At 50.5% G+C, this 16,096-nt stretch overlaps 4 protein-coding genes across 4 annotated transcripts; 1 reads left to right on the forward strand and 3 right to left on the reverse strand.

Moving 5' to 3' along the window:
• Positions 1-95: 95 nt before the first annotated feature.
• On the forward strand, positions 96-5,608 carry POX_a00309 (uncharacterized protein; the record flags this gene model as incomplete). Its single annotated transcript, XM_050109254.1, has 2 exons — positions 96-4,568; positions 4,625-5,608. 2 exons carry the CDS (start codon positions 96-98, stop codon positions 5,606-5,608), a joined length of 5,457 nt encoding a protein of 1,818 aa, XP_049973022.1.
• Positions 5,609-6,328: 720 nt separating this feature from the next.
• POX_a00310 (putative GTPase-activating protein) lies at positions 6,329-9,835 on the reverse strand (the record flags this gene model as incomplete). The annotated part of the gene is made up of 3 exons (XM_050109255.1): positions 6,329-8,567; positions 8,618-8,969; positions 9,034-9,835. 3 exons carry the CDS (start codon positions 9,833-9,835, stop codon positions 6,329-6,331), a joined length of 3,393 nt encoding a protein of 1,130 aa, XP_049973023.1.
• Positions 9,836-10,524: 689 nt separating this feature from the next.
• POX_a00311 (uncharacterized protein) lies at positions 10,525-11,716 on the reverse strand (the record flags this gene model as incomplete). Its single annotated transcript, XM_050109256.1, has 2 exons — positions 10,525-11,394; positions 11,477-11,716. The coding sequence occupies 2 exons, from the start codon at positions 11,714-11,716 to the stop codon at positions 10,525-10,527; spliced, it is 1,110 nt and encodes a 369-aa protein (XP_049973024.1).
• A 1,795-nt stretch (positions 11,717-13,511) lies between these two features.
• POX_a00312 (uncharacterized protein) lies at positions 13,512-15,152 on the reverse strand (the record flags this gene model as incomplete). Its single annotated transcript, XM_050109257.1, has 1 exon — positions 13,512-15,152. One exon carries the CDS (start codon positions 15,150-15,152, stop codon positions 13,512-13,514), a length of 1,641 nt encoding a protein of 546 aa, XP_049973025.1.
• Positions 15,153-16,096: the final 944 nt, after the last annotated feature.

The following is a 16,096-nucleotide window of genomic DNA, read 5'->3' on the forward strand; positions in this document are numbered from 1 at the left end:
CGCCGACACCGTGCAAGTCTCAGATTGCCTGACGACGGTAACGTCCACCAACTTCGAGTGTGAGGCCTGGTGGTGATCCTGAGTCTGATCTTACAATGGCGGATTCAAATGAGTATCGGACATACCACGGCCAGTCTGGCAGCCACCCAGCATCCCTCCAGCCTGCGACCGGTCGTTACGACAGCTATGCCTCGTACCAGAATCCTCCCCAAGCCCAACAGTTACCGAGGCGGGTGCCTAGCTACAACGCTGGTGATGACTCGCAGTTGCTCACATCGCCACGGGCACGAAGCGCGCAACCGATCGACCCAAATGCGAGATACTTGGTGCAAGTCGGTGGATATGACCGCAGCGGGGGGCACGGAGGTTACGGAGGTTATCCAGTTGCGCCAGGGGGCTCTGAAGATGATCACGAGTCGCTAGTGTATTCGCGCGCACCATCGGAGCAATCTCATGCATCGCCCATTCGCGCTTCCTCGCAAACGGGCTCTGCTGGCTATGAAACCCACTATTCTTCAACCCAGCCGGCCTATAATCCCCAGCAATATGGCCTCCCGCAATCGCAAACGCAGCCAAACCTGAGCTATAAGCCGCCCCATTATCCAAGTTCTGCCAGTAATGGGTCGTATACAAACAACGCTTCCAATCATCAACCTTACAATCCAGCGGCGTACCAGCAGTCTGCGGTTGCGAGTCTGAGCTCGCCCATCCTTGCCCGTCGACCGAGTGAGGCCGCGCACTATGCTCAACCGCCGTCGACACCCCAGTCCTATGGGCACCCGTCGCAGTATCAACAGCCGCCAATGCCCCCTCCCCGTGGAGCAGACCACCCATACGGCAGTCGAGCCTCGGGATATGGTCCGTCTCCGACGTCTCCTGGCCGGTCGACATCCATCCCTGGGTCTACGATTTACCAGGCAATGCCTTCACCTACTATAAACAATTATACCACTGCAAATTCCCACTCTGTCACATTCATCCCTTCGTCTGCTTCGCGGCCCTCATTCCCCGTCGCCGCTGGTTTCGGTTCTGAGCCGTCGTATTCGCCAGGCAGCGCATCTGTGAATGGCAATGCCTATGATGAGCACCCGCCACGACCCCCGGCTCATCAATTCCAAGGAGGCGGGACGTATGGAAATCGCCCCAGCATTCCTTATTCAGCATCTGCACGTACACTTCCAACGCCTCCGATGCTTCCCGACCTGCCCACGATCCCTCCGCGACGGACGGAGACCTTGAATCGACACCCACAAGCGCGACCATTGCCTGGCCCTCCAGTGGATATTGAGCCTGACTGGATTAAGCCACCGGACGGACCGCCCGCGGGTCACGTACACAATGATGAGATGATGAGAGAGCTTGAAACAGCGGTGATGGACACTCAAGCCACCTTCGCTCGGCGACACAGCTCGAGAACAGCATTACACAGTGAGAGCCCCAGTGCAAGTCTCACGCCGGATGAGCAACATACACACACAAACAACAATGTCTCCGAAGTGCAAATCAACTACTCCGCCTATAGTGCTGACAGCGACGCCGAGGCGGAAACGGGCCTTGCGATGCTACGGATGGCGGAGGAAGAAGAGCAAGCGCGGCAGGAGCGAGAGAGAATGAAAGGTCGCCGTCGACGCTTAACAAATGCTTCTGCCATGAGTGCTCGCTCATTTGGCTCACAAGCATCGGGCCCCGGCCCGTCGCCTCAGGACTCGTCTCCAAAAGCGACATTCTCACGTGGGCCGTCTCCACGTGCGTATTCTGACAACGACGAGTTTGCGGGCTACGATTTGGCTTTGTACGAAGGTGGCCATGGAGGCAACTTACACTATGGAGACGAGCCTCTTTACAACCCTGAGGAATATGCGGGGCGCGAGACGGGCGGGACTCTCGGTCATAATCATGGCTCGTTTAGGAGCTCCGATCCTTCTAACGAGGAATATGGCAAGTATGACGACGGTTACGAACACCCAGCGATTGCTTATGAATATGCCAATCGCCTGCATAACTTCGCATCAAATGCACGAGTTGATGCGCTAGGTACGGGCGGACTATCCGCACCAGGGCATTACGGCCGTCGAATGAGCTTTGACTATGGGGAAGATGCCGAAAGTCCGTATGAGCAGCAACAAGCCGGATACCAATCAGGGGATGATAGTCCGTATAATGATGCTCCTGCGGAGCTAAACTTTCACCCTGGCATGCGACCGCTTCCCCCCGCCCCGGTCGAGCCAGCCAGAGAGACGGACCTTTACAGCCACTTGATGCCTGCAGGCACATACCGACCCCCAGAGCAGGACCAGACCGAGGAACATGATCAGTACAGATACCCCTCTTCCATCGCGACACCCGTGAACTCGTATGGAGAGCAGTTGCTTCATCCATCTCAAGTTCCGCGGTCGTCATCTTTATCCGCTCCCAGTGGTCCACGTACTGATGCCCCTATCAGGTCAAAGACCGATGCGGACCGCGCCAAGTACAAACAACAGCAGGAATACCTTTGGCATCTGCAGAACAAGGAACTCCCTCGGATTGACCCAGCTGATACGGTGGCTCCAACGCCGCTGGATCTTCCTGCGATCCCCGCAGCTCGACGCAAGAAGTTCAATCCCTCGAAACTATCTACGGAGCAATTCAAGAAATGTACGGAGCCGTGGGCTTTGAGTGCTGTTCTTTCCTGGATCAAGGATCTCAGCCAGGATGAAACAGATCTGCGTCAACACGCTATTGTGGATGCAATTGTTGCCCTGTTCACTCACAAGGTCCCAACGATGAATATCGCAGATGCCGAAACTCTAGCGGCACGAGTTGTCCTGAACATGCTCAAAGAGGAGGCACTTGTGAAGGACGAGGAGTGGGTCAAATTCGGGCATGGCCAAATCTCTGGTGTTCTATTCCAAATCACAGGAACAGGATGCTATTCATCCAGGCTTCACGAACAGGAGATGCATATTCAGGATACCGACATGCAGGGCCGCTGTTACTCTCACCACTGTATGCGCACTCTGAAGAAAGTCAATCTCAAAACCCAGATGATGGCACCCCAAAAGAAGGTCGAAGACTGGGTGACATTCTACAAGGTGCCAAAGGAAGTCTGGGAGTCTTATCCCAAAAAGGAGATTGATCGTCAAAACAATCTGCACGAGATTGTCACGACGGAAGACGCCTATATTGGCCAGCTTGATGTTCTACGGGAGCTGTACCGGGATCAGCTAGCCCACATGAACCCTCCCATCATCCCAGCCAAGCGACTCGAGAAATTCCTGACTGAGGTGTTTGGTAAAGTGGATGCTGTGAAGAAAGTGAATGAAGACTTCCTTCTGGCTCAACTAAAGTATCGCCAGAAAGAGCAAGGGCCGTTCATCGCTGGCTTCAGCGATATCTTCCGTGAATGGATCCGCAAAGCGAAGAACGTCTATATTGATTATGCTGCAACCTTTCCCCACGCCAATCACTTTGTACGCCGTGAGTTAGAACGGAACCCTCAGTTTAGGGTCTTCTTAAATCAGGTTCGGGAGCATAAACTGTCCAATCGATTGAGCTGGGATACCTTCTTGAAAGCTCCGATTACTCGGATTCAACGTTACACACTTCTGCTCGCGACTGTTCACAAGAATATGGTCAAAGACTCCGAGGAGAAGACCAACCTGGCTCACGCAATCGAGGAAATCAAGGTTGTGGCGTTGGAATGTGATAACAAAGTAGGCGAGCAGAGCAGGAAAACCGATTTGATGGATCTTGCGGGCAAACTGCAACTTCGCCCGGAGATGAAGAAAGAAGTTGAATTGCATCTTGACCATCTTGGCCGTGAGATTGTGTTTCGGGGTGACCTACAGCGCCCAGGCACGAGGACTCGATTCCTGGTCGACACTCATGCGATTTTGTTCGATCACTACTTCGTTCTGGCCAAATCATTTACCGCAAGAGACGCAAGAAGCGGCAAGTATGAGCGTTACGACGTGTCCAAATTGCCTATTCCAATGGACCTGCTGGCGCTTGAAAGTACCAATGACGATCCCGTTGTCAAATCATCCGTCCGTGGAGTGGCAACTATCACTCCGGCCCAGGGTGCCGCGATTCCTGCGAACAACCCAGGGGGCGCAGCTGCCAACGGCGGAGGAGTTTCTCTCGATTCCAAGGATGACAAAATTCTATACCCTTTCAGAATCAAGCACCTCGGAAAGACTGGCACTTACACACTCTATGCGTTCTCGGCGAACAGTCGTCTTGAGTGGTGCCAGAAGATCATCGAGGCGAAGACCAAGCATGCTGCTGCTTTATTTTCACAAAATGCCGAGCCTTTTAGGTTACGGGTTCTTGCTGATACTGCGTTTGCTTACTCAGATCAATCGCACGGATCCAAGAGTGTCATGATCAAGGGTACGCCCCTTCATCGGGCCATTGTGGAGGTTGAGAAGAAATACGAGGGCGAAGGCAGACCTCCGCCTGTGGGCAGGACTGCAGTCAATTGCGCCACCGTATTTCAACAACCACCTGGGAGGATGATGTGTGCGATCGGCACTGACTTTGGCGTGTACATGTCTGATCTCAGTAACCCGCGAGGATGGCATCGGGTAAATTTTCAGCTTCTCTTGCCTGGATTGTCATTTTCGCTAACTTTTTATCCTAGGCTATCCCCATCATGCGTGTGACGCAGATCGCTGTTTTCGAGGACTTCAATCTTTTCTTGCTGATTGCAGATCGCTCACTGATTGCATATCATCTCGATGTAGTTTGCCCTGCTAGCGGCGTTCCGTCAAAGTCAAAGGATTCTGCCCGCAGAGCTCCCCAGAAGCTCTCGGGTAACCGTGAGGTTGGCTTTTTCGCTGCAGGCCGGATGAAAGACCGTTATTTGGTCTTGTACAAGAAACGCGACGGTCTTTCGTCTACTTTCAAGGTTCTGGAGCCTATCCTTCAGAAATCAGCTTCGAACAAACCTGGCTTTTTCCAATCTCGTCGTTCACAAACCGAGTTCTTCCGGGAATATGATGAGTTTTATATCCCGGCCGAGTCTTACGGAATTAACATGTTCCATTCTTCTCTCGCAATCTCCACTCAGCGCGGCATTGAGGTTCTCACACTCGACAAGAAACAGTCCTGGTCAGTACCTGATTTCCGCTCCGCGATTGTGGATGCTACAGACACACTCCACAGCATTGCGCAGCGTATCAAGGATCTTAGACCTCTGGGCATGTTCCGACTTAGCAAGAGCGAGTTCCTGGTTGCGTACCAGGAATGTGCAGTATATGTCAACAAGCATGGTGACGTATCGCGAAGCGTGGTCATGGAGTTTGTGGGCAGCGCACACACTGCCTGTCTGTACGGGAAATTCCTCATTCTGTTCAATGATGACTTTGTTGAAGTTCGTAACGCCATGAACGGGCGTCTGAGACAAGTCATTCCTGGCCACAATGTGGTCTGTCTGGATGACGGCAGCAAGGTACCTGGCTCGATTGAGTCAGCCAACGCAGAAAATATGGACGGCTTCTCTGCAACCGCGGACGGCATTTCTACAACTCCGGGAAACACCGTGAAGATATGCATGCAACATCCTCAGTTCGAGCGCAGTCAAATAGTACTCGAGTTGATCGAAAATGAGGGCCAAAAGGAGTAAAGCCTCTTCATCGCGTCCATGGACTATCTTTCCTTGTGCCGCGGGGCAAGCGCCTTTTTTTTGGCAGCCTCTCCTTTTTATATTTCGGCTGTTTGCTTGGCTCTTGTCTCTCTTCATTTGACAACGGCCTGCTTGTTCCTCACCTCTCTTCCTCCTCAATCTTGTCTCAGGGAGCCGAGGAGCCAGGTATGGCGCTTTGATAATCGCCAAGTCACAATTTCTGTTTATACTTGATTGCAACTACATGGATTTCTCCTGCTTTGATGTACATACCCAACTCATTTTCCTTTTAATGAGCCCAATGATTGAGCAATTTTTCATGAAATACCTCGCGGTCCTCTAATTCGGTTCCGCAACGTAGAAGTCTCGTAGTTGACATGGCCAGAGACTCAATAGTGAAGATTGGAAAGTGGTCACTGAATCGTAAAGAGCAGCGAGCAGCATGTCAATCGTGGTTGACATCTCCATTCGGAATACTCATGAGCCCATGAAGAATGCCGCCATCTACTTGTTTCCAGTACGAAATTGGGTTTGGATCTACTAAGTTGTCTGGCATAGATTTTTCCCGAACGCAAGTACAATGGAAATTTGGTATAATTGTACATCGCCAAGGATCAGAATCGTCAGGCAACATTAAACTTAGTGGAAAGAAACCCCACACAGGGCAAGCGGTTGACTGTGGACAAAGAACAATGTCACAAGACGGCATCCGATTTATGACTAACTTTCAAACTCCACAACCTTACTTACGACTTCTGTGTCCTGAGCGACCGGCGGCCGTGCACCATGACTATCTCCACTCGATCTTTCGTCTTTGGTAGGACGGATGCTGATGACATCGGCCTCGGCTCCTTCTAGGAGGTCACGATCTGCATCACGGACGCTACGGCGTTCGGGATCTGGACCATATGCGCCGGCACCCCAACTGGAGATACCACCAGCCATGACAGCGGCAGACGCGCCTTGATGGGAAGGATAATCTTCCTCATCATCCTCGTCGTCATCTTCATCACGGTGGCTCAAAGCGTTCCGTTCGAGGTCACGCTGCGCCTCGTCCATGCGCTTCTTGACCTCTGCTGCCATGCGAATGCCATCGGTGACGATGTTGTCGAGAACACCACGAAGACCCTTTCCAGGTGGTACGATGCCGCCCGATGCGCCCGCAACTGAGACGCCTGCGCCAACAGGAGGTGAGGGACGGCCGATATTAGAGAATGTGGTCAAGTTGGAAGAAAGAGATGACGATGCAGCAACGGATGCGGGGTGTGGATGGTCAGAGAGATGGAAGGATTGTGGGAAGTAGGACTCGAAGAATTGTTCCAGAAGCTCATCAGCTAAGACGACCATTCGGAATGTGGGGAGAGTAATGTGTAGCGGGTTATTTGGGTCCAGAGCTGGATTTGCAGACTCAGAGAGTGGTCGGCGTTGTTGAATTGTTTGAGGAGACTTGGGGGTGGTCGCTTGCGCCTGCGTGGCCTTTGACTCGCCATCGTGATTGATATCGATAAGATCCTCTTCTCCTTCGTCTTCCTCATCATCATCATCATCCCCGATTGCAAAAGCATCAAGCTTCTCCGTCATTTGCTCAGTGTCCGCCGGGAAGGCAGCTCTTTGATTGTCCGCATGACTGGGATCGGCATACTCAAAACATCGACGAATAAAGGCGCTTACACTGCCAAGGAACTTCTCGTCGGTCGTCAATCTGTTTTGTTCAGCTTGATCGTTGGCTCGAGAACTGTTGACGTCCTCCAACGAAGAAGTGGCTGTGATAGTACCCTCAAATCCTCGGCGAGACAGGAACAGCAGCGCCTCTGACATTTTGAGAATGCCTTCACGGTCGACCTGCCCATTGCCAGAATCATCGTAGAGATCGAAGAAGTAATTGATATTGTTCATGATGTCTGGAGCACCCTTCAAACGGGCTAAGCCGTTGACGACGTTTTGCAGGCTCAACCCTTCCTCGGGGTCAGTCGCCCACTTGCGGTACAACCGTTGCAAGAACTCATGGTCGGCAGCTTGACGTCTATTAGCCCATAATAAAGCCTTTGTGTTGCCTCTCATGCTGCCTGATTTCGACGAGTCCTGCCTCGACGGAGCAGGAGAATCAGATGCGGCCCATTTCGAAGTCGCAGCCATAAAGTCCCGGAAAGCATCGTAATTCATGTGAGTAGGGCTAGGTCCCAAGCCCACACGTCCGATCTGTCTGTCCACTGGTGGCCCAAGAACAGATTGTCGCTGAGACCTTTTCTTCTCATTGCGTTGGCGCTCCTCCTCCGCAAGTTTCTGTTGTTGTTGCCACTGATAAAGAATTTCGTAGAACCTATCATAGATAGTACCCAAGTCGTCGACGCTCAGGCGCTTACTTTCAGGACCAAGGTTGCGTATTGAAGTGCGCTTGGCGAAACTTTCGATATTGTTGAGTACTGCGTCCTTGTGCTTCTCGCGCTGTTCGGTGACGGTACTGTGTGTAATGCCAGAGAATTCTTTGAAAGCGACCACCATCAATTCTTGAAATCGGGTAATGGCGCGCAATTTTGGATTCTCTGATCTTGGGTGCGCCGACTCATCGAGGCGGGAGAAATAAGACTTCAAAACGGAGATGAAAGACCCATCGTCTTGGATATCCAGTAGCTCCTCGCCGTTGATGCGAAGAATGGCAAGGCCGACTTGGAACAGCACTTTGGGTCCCTCCAAGAAGAAGACATCAAGAACCCTGAAAGCGAAGACAAGAGGCATCGAGTTGATGTATAGGGAGAGGAACCAGGGCAGAGAGACAACGGAAAGTTGAACGTCAGACTTGGTGAGATGTTCCCAAAGAACGGGCATTGTTTTTTCTACCAGAGACTCAAAGACTTTTTGATCAAGTAACGTCCCATACATTGTCGTCGAGTAGTAGCCTGGGAGAAGGCGATCGCAAAGAACGGAGAGGAGAAAGAAAGCCTGGGCCTCGGACATGTATCTGCTATCGTTAGCGACTGCAAGCTATGGTAATGAGCGTTCGCAACATACATCAGCAGTGCAGCGACCACAATGTTCATGGCCTGGCAATAGCCAACTTCAGCATTGGTCCAGCTATATGCCGTTAAGACTCGCCGTAAGCGGCCGATGCCCTCTTCACTCTGAAAGCCTGGGTATTCTGGCAGGCTGCGATTCAAGTCTTTTTCAATTTCATCAATAGCTAAAGATTCTTGACCGTCGAATTTGGTGAGTGTTTCTTCATAAAGCTTGGGCGACCGTATGCGTAGGAACATAGACCCAGATGTCAATTCCCATATCTCCCCTCGCAGACGGTTGGGCAAGCCAACTCGGATGAGTTTATGAAACGTTGGTTGTCGTACAAGCGTAGCATTCCTTCCATTTTCTGTTCGAGCGTTCATGAGCATTTGCCCTGTCAAAGGTATCCTGGAGCCCAAAGAGAAGCTTACCTCGGAAGTATTCCCCCCAAAGCCTCATCTTGCTACGGTCGCGCAGCTTCCGGGCGTCCCCCGGATATCGGAACAACATGCCAAGCCCAGCATCAGGCGGCTGACGACCTTCGCCGTCCGCGGCATCTTTCGCTTTCGTCCCAGAAAGCAAATATTCCGAGTAACAATCTGAGACGACGCTTCGCAAATTATCGACCTCTTTCATACCCTCCCGCAGGCCCTTCTTTAGGCAGTCACAAAATTTTTCGCATGCTTGTCTGCTTCCGATAAGTTGTAGTATCAACCGTTGGGGGGAGAAGTTGGGCTCTTGTGTCTTATTGAGCATGCCATTCCAGGTAGTCAATGCCAGGGAGAACACTTCCCGAGCGCTGTGCAGTCTTTCAACCCTTCTGATCGAGGAGAGTGGCAGGGTGAAGCCGTTGCCGGAGGGCCCTGTTCCATGTGTCTGTCCAGTCCAACTCGTTGACGCGCTCGAGGTTGACGATGGCAAGAAGCTAGTCGCTTGTGTTGAAAAGCAAATGAAACGCTCGCTCAGATGCAAACGCCCGGTGTAGCGATTTCCTGGCCGGTCGACGCGGCGAGATCCATCCACGGGCTCTGAAGAAGAATTGGCAGGTAGCGGGAGGATCAACTCGGCTGTAATCTCTTGCAATGGATTTTGCGAGTCGGGAAGACGAAACTGCTGACGAAAGAGGGCAGCTTTGGAGGGACTGCTGTCGTTTGACGAGAGCGAAGGAATGGCGAAATTCGCCGAATCAATCAGCGACGAAGCCTTCTGAACGAAGGACGAAATAGACATCATAATGGGCAAAGTTATGTTAAAGACAACCACAAAACCGGCGGGTCCTTGCGGCTGCTTGGTGATGTCGGGACGGCGGAGCTAGGTCTGTAGGAACGACGGAGCTGGGGGCGTTATGATGACACGGATTGGCGTTTGGCGTACGGTGCTACGAAAGCAGCCCGCGGTGGTGTTTCAAACAAGGGTCTTGGTTCATGATACGTTCGTACTTATTGGTACTTGTCAGTATGCATCCCTTTAACTGCAGCATCAAACTCCAAGCCGTGGAGATGGCTGTTATTGTCGGACCGATAGTAAGAGGGGTGGTGGAGGATAGCTTATCACATGACTTTCAGCCTTACAGCTCGATAAACCGATCTACTGGCGCATGTGCTCAGTGACGTGTTTACTAATTTGGGACCACCCGATTAATATGTGAAACATCAAAAATTACAGTTTGGATCTTTCATTGAAAGAAATTTATGATTGCTGTGAATTACTTATTACGATCTGTGCTCAATTGGAAAAAAGAAAGTTTTGAGGTCAGGTGAAGGAATTCAACTCCAAGGCATGGAAAGAGTAATCTGGTATCAATCTGTATGAAAACGCAACGGCAGTGGCAGTGGCTAGCCTCCAGTCTGTCTGAGAAGTGTCGTTGAGATTCTCAAATTTTCGCAAAGACAGGAAATAGAGGCACGGAAAGTCAAGACAACTTAGTTTTTGTCAATGGAGTTGCGGGTAGACGCCGATTCGGTATACTGAGGGAGAGCTTCCTCCTCCGAAATTTCCAGGTTGTCCTCAATAAGGCCTTGCTTTTCGCAAGACTCACCGTGCTCCCAAGATGTCCGAGTCTCTTGGGGGCTGCTGCACCGGTATCGCCGCCAAACGAAGATGACAGCTTGGCCAATAAGCATACCGATAGCGCTTGCTGCAACACCGGCCAGGATTCCGACCAGGGCCGGAATGATAATAAAGTGAACAATTCGCCTGCTGGTTCGCGCAAGAGCACCATGTGAATGGGGGTGGTGGTGGTGATGATGACCACCGTTGTGATGTCCCTTCTCGAATTTAGACCAAGCGGCCATCTCCTCCGTGGGGCGATGCTTTCCGTGACAGCCTTTTCGGCCGGGCTTGCCAGCAGCAGCAGCAGCAACGCGATCTTTGGCAGCCGCGAGGAGACCCCGCACACGGCCGATTGCAAGCTCGCGAAGACATGTGGCCTTACCATCACACTTCTCCCACGAGAGTTCATTGGAAGATGGCTTGGTCTTCTCAATTTCGGTCTTCGCGATATAAAGCTCACCAGCAGAGTCTTGGACGAGCTTGATGGCCACCGTGTCCACCGCAATAGGGTGTCTTTCAAGGTCAAGAATAGTCAGTCGCACATCGTAGAGATCCATTCCAACACTCTTATCTGTCGTTTCCATGGGCATCATCTCCAAGGCGTAGCCGACTATCATTGGTTCCGAGACCTGTCCATCTTCAAGTTGCTGACTAGCGCGAAGAGGGCCAGGATTGACCGGAGGGAAGATCTGCCGTCCGTTGGCCAGCAAGAGACTGTCTTCGACGGTGAATTCCAACATCTAGCAAGAATTTCTCGTCAGCTGAGATCCTACTGATGCGTCCCTCCACGCCCACCTACCAATCGAGAAGATTCATACATACCAGCGAAGGGGATTTACCCCGAGCCCAAGTAGCAACGCCCTCATGGTCAACTTCACGGAAAGGACATTCCTGGCACGGAAGGTTGACCATTGCATTATGAGCGTCAGCCAAGAGTAACGGATGGATTTTAACGAATCCATTTTCAACTGCCTCCATTTGAGGCTCCATGTCCGGAACTACCAACATGGCACTCGCACTCAAGGCAGCAGCGCTACCCAGCAGGAGAGAGCGCGCCAACATAGTGAGGGGTCAAGCTGGCGATGACTCGCAAGAAATTTGAAAAGTTTCCCAAGAGTTGAAAGTCAGAGCAAAGTCTGCCTCTATACTAATATGGATGATGAAGAAGCGTTGAGGGCGGCGTAGACTATGTAGCAGTAGCAGAGAGGGGGCGGATGAAGAGTGGAGATTGATCGTGACAAGTCGCAGTCTATGAAGGAGGATAAGCGTGGCCTGGCCCTATCAAAGACGTCCCAGAGTGGAGGAGGGTGACGTTAGCCTCCTGCGTGGCAACCGTCGTGATTGGCTATGCTTGTGATCTGAATATTACGCAACCTGAAAACAAGAGGCTGTGCACTTGTATTGTAATAACCGGCATAGTCGGGGCGCCTCGCCTTGTACTACATAAGGGGCTATGGTACTATCTTGAAGACTGCCTGGAATGGGATCCTATCATCCTACTGTATGGCCGGAGCCATTGACTCTGAAAGATCCTCTTGGAATCAAAGGCCGAAAGAAAAGTGATCAGTGCATTAGTCCAGACGTGAATCAAAACATCCCGTATTTATGTACCTCGTGGCGGGCTGTATCATGAATACTTACGGTGATCCTATTCTCACCTAATCTTGCGGCCATACCCGCTATTGTGAGGTTAAAGCATTCCGAAAGAAATCAACCTACGCCTGACTTGGCCCTTGCTAGATTGAACTCGAGGTACTCGGGCTTAACGGACTATTTTTTGATGAGGGTGTTTCGATAGCATTTAAGCTGTTATTTGATAGGGCTTTTCCTTCTCTGGGATATAAATTCATGGACTCCAGCGGAATTGACATGCATATGTAGGGAGGTTGTCATTGCAGGAGGTCTTCCATTACTATGTATTGATACTACCTACGTATTGGGATAACCTCCTCTGATGACGATACGTACACATACCCACCAGACAGGGGCAAGGCCGATCAATATCGATCTGAAGTTCCCATTCTTGTAAAAGAATCGCGGAGCTTGCCGTTGAGAGGAACTTACAAGCATGGCAGGAAGCAGTTTGACTCTTAACTGCTTGGGGTTAGGAGCTCCTTGAATACTTATAACGAAGTCGATATCCTGACGCTGTTATAAAAGAAGTCACATGATTCTATTAAGGAACCCCGAGGAAGACTAACTTTGGTAGTACAATAACCTCAAGGAGGGTACTTCCACACAGAGATCAATGATGCATGTAGACCCTCTGATTGAAGGTCGGCAATTCTGCCGTCGCAGAATGCAAGTATTTTTTGAGAATCTCATTAGAAGCCATAGAAATTGCCTCCAGTTCAGCACATGACGGGATGTACATGGTTTTGTAACTTTTCGGTGATGAAATTTTCCTCTTTCTGACTGCAAAACGGGAAATTTTGTCCTAATTTTTGATTAGTTCGGATTGAACCCTTAATGGTCATTCTCCATTCATCATTCAAGGCGAATTGGTCTCCCGTCGAAGAAACATTGTGAATAATTTCCGAGATGCTTCGCTCATATGTGTGCATGGACACTCGCATCCTCAAATGGGGATTTTTCTGGAAGACCATCAGTTTTCACGGACTGGGTTTAGGCTAGCAAAATGGTTTCGTGATAGAGTGTCGCCGCTATTTGAGATAGTTGGTTCAGATCCAGACATTAGAAATCGTGTGCCCACAGGGATTTCCTTCCTCTTCCCGGGCTTTCCTCTTCTCTCCTCCAAACCTCCGGGCTTTCAGATAGCCTTCATTCGAAGATTGTCAGAGCGTCCTTGCCTCCTTACGCCTCAAAATTCATGGTCTGTCAATTCATTTATCCCAGTCTAACCGAGTGAAGAACGGTCAAATTCGAGCCATTTTGAAATCTCGAATCCTATGGTCTCAATCCACCCGGGAGGAGACGCGTATTGATTGCGTAGACGCTGGGCGAAATATGCTTCGTTAGCGCGTTCCCACTGCTTCAATTCCCACTGGTCCTTGAAGGCTCGCCACAGCCCTAAATAAAGCAAAGCTGCGTACACGATCCAGATAGTATTTGCAGGATTGACTATGTTCAAGAACCTCGATACCACGGGGAGAATAATGTTTGTGAGCACTTTCAAAGCCCAGGACGCGAAATCCCTGCTTGGGAAAGAGGAAACAGAAATGGTATCACCGTGAGATACAATTTCCTGAGGCCATGAGCCAGGCATCTGGTCCAGCGCGGTGGCCGATCTTGTAAAAGATCGGGGCAGATCACCAACAGACAGTGACCGTGGTCTCCCTCTTGCGGCGGACGCACCGCCGGCAAGCGCCTGCAGTGATGTAGTGACATTGTGTTCCAGCCGCATTGATGTGTCAACAAATTCGTCGTCCTCTGAGTTGCGAATGAGGGGGTCGTCCGCGGAGGGCACCTGTTGACTCGGTATGGAGTTCGAACCACACTCCTCAGCACCGCTGTCGGATTTAAAAGACATAATATCACCAGAATCATCGAGCTGGGACAGAGTGAGGCCGCCCTGAGTCTCTGGTATTGGCGGTGCCGGTGGGATCGGTGAGGTCAAGTTTGTATCTGATTTATCCATGGCCTCGCTGTGACTTTTGGTCCGGCCGAAGTCGGATCGATTCTCTTCTGGCGGTACACTCTCATAGGCTGAGTCACAAATGGTTTCGAAATCCGTCTCGGAGATTTCTTGTGAAAGGAGGCGATAATCATCCCCACCCGAGGAATGGTACTCACCTCCGGTGTCACTCTGGCTGTCTTCGCCAAAATCACTGTCGACTAGTGTGGCGTCCTTGCGGTGATCGATACGAGCCCCTAAATCTCGAATCAGCTCGTTGCACTCGTCGTGGAAATTCTCTACTGTAGTGTTGAACTCCGATGTCATTTTCCAGAGGCTTGTAGCTCGTTCGTTCTCTTGGCGCCTGTAGTTCTCGAGGGTGTTGACGAGCTCATTCCAATCATCGTAGTTCTGTTGGAAGAATGCACTGTATGTTTCAACAGCTTGAAACCCAGCCGTGAGAGATTCCTCTAAGAGCTGCGCTCGTTGTACTAGCATCTCCACTTCCAGATCGAAATCTTTCTCTTTGGAAGCCGCCCTCGCTGTAATTCTAGCGTTGGCTCCTTTCAACTTTTCATTCTCTGTAGCCATCAGCCCTATGAAATATTCGTTGCGCTCGGCAGCAATTGCCGACTGTGATAAGGCTTGCTGTAAATTGGCGGCCTTTTTCTCGGCTTCATATGCGCGTGTCTCCGTTTTGGCTATGACCATCTCAGCTTCGTCCAGCCGAGCGATCAGATCATCGTTCTGCCATTTTAATTTGTTGGCTAATATGTTTGCGGCATCACACTGGGCTGCTTGGTTGTCAAGCGATTGCTGGATTTCCAAGCGCGGTATTTGTCTCAAAAGATTGAGAGTCTGCTGTGCTTTTAGAGCATCAGCTCGCTTGCTGCGCTTTGTCTTGTCGTTCTGTGAGGAATGCATGGTATAGTCAAGGGAGGCATGGACGAAGCACCCAGTGACGACTTGAAGATGCCTTCGACGAGCAGTCTTTTCGAAAATCAAATTTGATCCGTCTGTAAAGAGCGCCCAATGTTTATATGAATTCAAGAGATGTCCTGATTGTAGATAGTTTTAGTCGTCTCTTATCGCTTTTCAGCATCACGGCACTTGAAACGGGAAATTGATGGAAATAGTAACATGGATCCTCGAGCCCTATGGCTCTTTGTTTCAATGCCATTGTTCGTAAAGGAACGCCGAATACTACTCTGCTTTGTTTGAAGCCCTTTGACAATCGACCACTTCAAAGATATTGCTAATTATTCTCAACTTCAACAAAGAATATACCAGCCTAGTTCGAATAGTATGTAGTACTCTATAGAATCAGATAAAGCTTCTCGTAGACGACGATTGACGCAATGGATACAGACAATGAATTGCTTGCTATACACTGCCCAGACACTGCGTAATCAAGAAGTCTGCCATGAATAACATTTCTTGTATGTTATCGAAGACAAACCGCCAATTAGAAGTCCTGAAGTCCATGCGGACAGGCTCAACTCAAATTGTGAAATTTCTATAGAAACTCGGTCAGCGTATTCTATCATGGCACTGCAGCCTTTGTGGCATTTCTCTCGACTCCGGTGCCCTGTACACATTAGGCCCCCTGTTCATTTGATAGAAGATTAATGCCACGCAAAAGATATTTGGTGAGATAGATCCGAAAAAGTCAACCTCTGCCCTCATAGGGCACTTGTCGCCACGCATCAAGAAGGGGTTGGTCTCACCCTCTAAGCGCTCAATCTTTATCGTGCTCAGCCGCTTTTTGAGGGTGTTCCAGATTTCACGGTGATACAAGCTCAGCTAGTCGGTTATGAAATTCGATGTCAGATACCTGACCATGCAGATTGCCCAGCCCTTTTCTATAA

This window comes from Penicillium oxalicum, chromosome I, assembly GCF_001723175.1.
Source record: "Penicillium oxalicum strain HP7-1 chromosome I, whole genome shotgun sequence".
Lineage (NCBI taxonomy): Eukaryota > Fungi > Ascomycota > Eurotiomycetes > Eurotiales > Aspergillaceae > Penicillium > Penicillium oxalicum.